This window comes from Bactrocera latifrons, unplaced genomic scaffold (genome assembly GCF_001853355.1).
Source record: "Bactrocera latifrons isolate USDA-ARS-PBARC rearing strain unplaced genomic scaffold, ASM185335v1 scaffold_52, whole genome shotgun sequence".
NCBI classification, from domain to species: domain Eukaryota; kingdom Metazoa; phylum Arthropoda; class Insecta; order Diptera; family Tephritidae; genus Bactrocera; species Bactrocera latifrons.
In genome coordinates, this window is record NW_017537179.1 from 1,395,222 (window position 1) to 1,399,660 (window position 4,439).

At 38.2% G+C, this 4,439-nt stretch overlaps 1 protein-coding gene across 1 annotated transcript; it reads left to right on the forward strand.

Moving 5' to 3' along the window:
• The first annotated feature begins 1,750 nt into the window (after positions 1-1,750).
• Positions 1,751-3,265, forward strand: LOC108974022. The gene is made up of 2 exons (XM_018941593.1): positions 1,751-2,666; positions 2,749-3,265. The coding sequence occupies exons 1-2, from the start codon at positions 2,378-2,380 to the stop codon at positions 2,781-2,783; spliced, it is 324 nt and encodes a 107-aa protein (XP_018797138.1). The 5' UTR covers positions 1,751-2,377; the 3' UTR covers positions 2,784-3,265.
• Positions 3,266-4,439: the final 1,174 nt, after the last annotated feature.

The following is a 4,439-nucleotide window of genomic DNA, read 5'->3' on the forward strand; positions in this document are numbered from 1 at the left end:
GAAGAAATCGGATAAAAACCACGCCCACCTCTCATACAAAGGTTATGTTGAAAATCACTAAAAGTGCGTTAACCGACTAACAAACAACGTCAGAAACACTAAATTTTACGGAAGAAATGTCAGAAGGAAGCTGCATCCAGGCTTTTTTTAAAACATGAAAATGGGCGTGGCGTCGCCCACTTATGGACCAAAAACCATATCTCAGAAAGTACTCAACCGATTTCAATGAAAATCGTTATATAATATTTTCTTAACACCCTGATGACATGTACCCATATGGGTGAAATCGGTTCACAACCACGCCTGAAATCTCGATTATCATTTTATCATGCGAGAGTATAAAATGTTCGGTGACACCCGAACTGAGCCCTTCCTTACTTGTTTTTTTTTTATTAGTTATGGAGGTCGCCTCTGAAAGCTATTTGCCGCAATTTAAATAAGAAAATTATGAAGTTTTGAGAAATGGAATCGAAATTATTTCAGTTTTATTGAACGGAAACAGTTATGTATATCACGAAGTTCGATTAGATAATCTTCTCATTTATCGGGAGCATTCTCCTCAGTTATACGCTAATAACATTATTTTAATTTTTCATTGCGTCATTTCTTCTTTCGAATGTTTCTATAATCAAAATCATTTATGAAAATTCTCCCCCACGTACCTCTAGATGTCGCAATTGTGGCGTCTCCTATTTAAAAAGCACGCTAAATTTCGTTTACTCGAAATCATTCCGCTTTCATCCAATCAATTTTGCGAAGGTTTTTGGTTGCGCGACCTTTAACAGTATGCTGCCAATATTGTGTGACAATGCACAAAGCTTTCCGAAAATTGTCGCAAATAATTGAATTTCGTTTTACAATAATTCAAAATCACTTATGCTACAAAGTTCCAAAATATTACGTTGGCGGCGCTAAAAAACGTTCGCTTATTCGTGCAGAGCACTTCTATTCAAGGCACAGAAAACGCGGAAGATGTCGCCCACCTTTTGCGCCTATTTACAGTTCCTATGTATATATATATATACATATATATGTATTTATATAGTATATGCGTGTGTTCAAAGTATCCGCGTCACCTGCATTTGAAGTAAGCGTAAATTGATTTCCCTTTGTCGCTGTTGGTGATTTCCATTTTGTAACTTTATTGGCAGTCAATGATGGAGAAAGCCACACACAAGCACTTACTTACACATACAATGCATACCCGTATATATGGACATACACCTGATGAATGAAAAGACATATGGATTTTACTCTACGCCGACTTTATAGGGATCAATGTGCATCAGTATCAGCTTAGAAGAATATTGGTATGAAAACATACTTAAGTACAAATAAATATGTTATACGAGTATGTTCGCCACATGTAAGAGTGCAAAAATGTGGAACTTCGTATTATGACTCTTCTTTGCGCTTTTAATATATATTTTAATGTTTTCCTTCTTTCTTCGCTTCATTTAATTTCTATTAACTTATTGCGCACCTTCCATTCCAAGATAATAAATATTTATATTGAAACAAGTTCAAATATAACAGTATGAAATGTTAGTCCAAAATGTAAATATCGTTGAAACTCTTAGAATTTTCGACTTAGCTAATCGAAGTATTCGAAGTATCGACCCTCCGATGCCGGGCGACGTCGGAGGTATAAAAGCGTCCACCTCCAAAGCTGCCATGAGCACCAATCAAAGTGCACTGGCGGCTAAAGGAGAAAACAAATTGAAGCGCAGAAACCCAGAGTCAACTGAGGAAAAATCGGTACCAGAAGTCAAGTGCAAGTGGTCATCATAGATGGAAATTCCTCCTCTCCGAGCACTATACAGGAAAGACGGGTGGAGATCGACGTCAAATTGTCGAGTATGGTGCTAAGATTTGTACTCGACAATTTTGCGGATCCTCACCCAGAGTTTGACTTCTCTGAGACCCTCAGGAACTACAGGGTCATCAAGTGCGCGGACCAGGCCTCGCTAGATTTCCTGACGGGTAGTGTTACTAAAATCAGCAAGGCCTTTGTAGGCCTCCAATTGAGGCTTATACCCGCCAAGGACATTGTGAGAAGACCTCGGCTCTCATTTGGCTACCCCCTGTAGAGGAGCTACGCGAAAAACTCCTGAGCAGAACAAATCTATACCTGGTATAGATGAGCGGCAGCCGATCGAGGAGGAAAAACCGAAAAAAGAAAGTAAACCAATACTGGTGGCCATTTTCATTGAGGCTCTCAAGAAGACTGACTATAAAATCAGCTTCGGAATTCGCAAGGCCAGGTTAAAAATCTTCCAAGGCGACAAAGTGGCTGACGAAGACGACACGGAAGAGGTTGACGATGCCAGCCAATTGCTAAGAAATCGAAGAAACCCGAGATGACCAATAACATAAGATGCGTGCAGATAAACCAACCCTCATGAACGAGGAGGGCATCGACATCAGCCTAGTACAAGAGTCCTGGGCTAATGAAGACACCATTAAAGGGCTAAACAGCAGCAACTATAAAATTTTTTATACATGGAACAAAGGAAAAACAAGGGCATTCATTCTTATCAATAGAAGTATAAATGCAGTTATTTTTTCTAATTATAGCACCGCAGATATCACATTGGTGAAGGTGGAAGAGAAGGAAAAGCCCTTCTTCTTGGTCTCTTGGCCCATGACGAAGACCAACACCAGAGGTGAGTCACTCTTGCAGTATGTTCTGAATAGTAATCTAAGTATATGCAACAAGGGCGATAAGCAAACCTTTATTTTCCCAAGCTCTGATAGGTTTCCGCGGTTGGAGGAAGTGCTAGACCTCACGCTATCAACATACACAGTCAGTCTCGTTGTGGATAACTGGAGGGTATCCGATGAGCCTTCCATGTCGGATCACTCCTGGATACTTTTCAGCATCCGCGATAGATACAGTGCTCCTCTCCCATATCCGAACCCAAAAAAAACAGGTGGGAAAAATTTACCAGTACAGCAACAAAATGTCTTGAAAAGGAACTAGATTCAGAAGTAGAGAAGGTGGAAAAAATCTTAACAACAACTTTCAATAAATTCACTTCGCTAACAGTTTTGAAAAAGAGAAAGTCTCTTTCTTGGTGGAACAGTGAACTCAAGAATTTGAGAACACAACTAAGGAAAGCTTTTAATGGGAGTTTTAGAACAAAAATCTGGCAACCATATACAGATATTATGAAAAGATACAAAAAAGCAGTTAGGAAAGCTAAAAACGACTCATGACGATCTTTCTCCACATCGATAGAAAGTTGCAGAGAAACCGCTAGGCTGAGCAAAATGCTATCCAAAGATCATATTAATACTGCCTACATTAGGGCGGAGGAAAGTGTTTGAACGTCCTCGGCAAAAGAGTCTCTGGAGGTCCCGGCACTTCCCCGGGAGTCAGCAAACACCAGAACCACCGTTGAACGCAGCTGATTATCGAAGCCAAATAGTAGACAAAAGCAAAATCAAATATGCCATAAATAGTTTTACACCATTTAAAGCGTTAGGTCCTGACGGAATTATGCCCATAATGCTGCAAAAACTAGTAGAACCAATGGTTCAAAGGCTCGAAAATATATACAAAGCTAGCTTACAACTATCTTACATCCCAAGAAGTGGAAAGAGAAGTAAAGTTGTGTTCCTTCCAAAACCAGCCAGACGTACACACGAAAATGTCAAGGATTTTAGACCCATAAGCCTTACGTCCTTTATGCTGAATTTACTAGAAAGGCTAATAGATCTACACGTAAGAACAATAATAGCGGAGAATTTATTGAAATCCCAACATGCGTACATAAAGGGCCGAAAAACCGAAACTGCCCTTCACGAGGTGATAAGTGTAATTGAAAAATCACTACAACACAAACAATACACCATGGCTGCATTTCTAGACATAGAGGGCGCCTTCAATAACATAGAAAATCTATAATTAATGCTCTGGCACGTACGTTTCATCATGCCTAATGACTTTTTTTCATGGAGTTATAAAATTCATAAGAAATAAAAATTTTTCCGAAAAATAATCAAATTTCAACCGTAAATATCTTTTGATTGGGTTTACGAAAAAATCGTGGGCCTTTTTTGTAGAGCATTAAATTTCCTACAAAATCTGGGGAACAAGATATTTTTTCAAGATGTTGGAAGCAAGATATAAAGTTTTCTATATGATAACAAGAAAAAATAGAAAATTGTAAGTAGGAGGCCCTTCCCGTTACAATTAAGAACTCATTCTTAGAGAGACTTCCTTAGAGGTGTCTAGGAGCCTATTTTCAGAGTACCAAACGAAGAAAAAAAATGTTTTTTTTTTATCCACCCTAATATATATATATAAATTTATATATACTTGCACTATTAAATAGAAATAGAATTACTTGTCTCTTATAATTATTTCGCAAAGAATGAATTTGGGTTTTTTAATAATGTATTTATGGCAATAGTTGGAAATATGTAAATAAAAC

Excerpts from the sequence above, each read along its gene's own strand:
- LOC108974022 (XM_018941593.1), top strand. The coding sequence starts at position 2,378 with ATGCGTGCAGATAAACCAACCCTCATGAACGAGGAGGGCATCGACATC. Across the intron at positions 2,667-2,748 it reads GACGAAGACCAACACCAGAG|CTCTGATAGGTTTCCGCGGT; the intron begins GTGAGTCACTCT and ends TATTTTCCCAAG.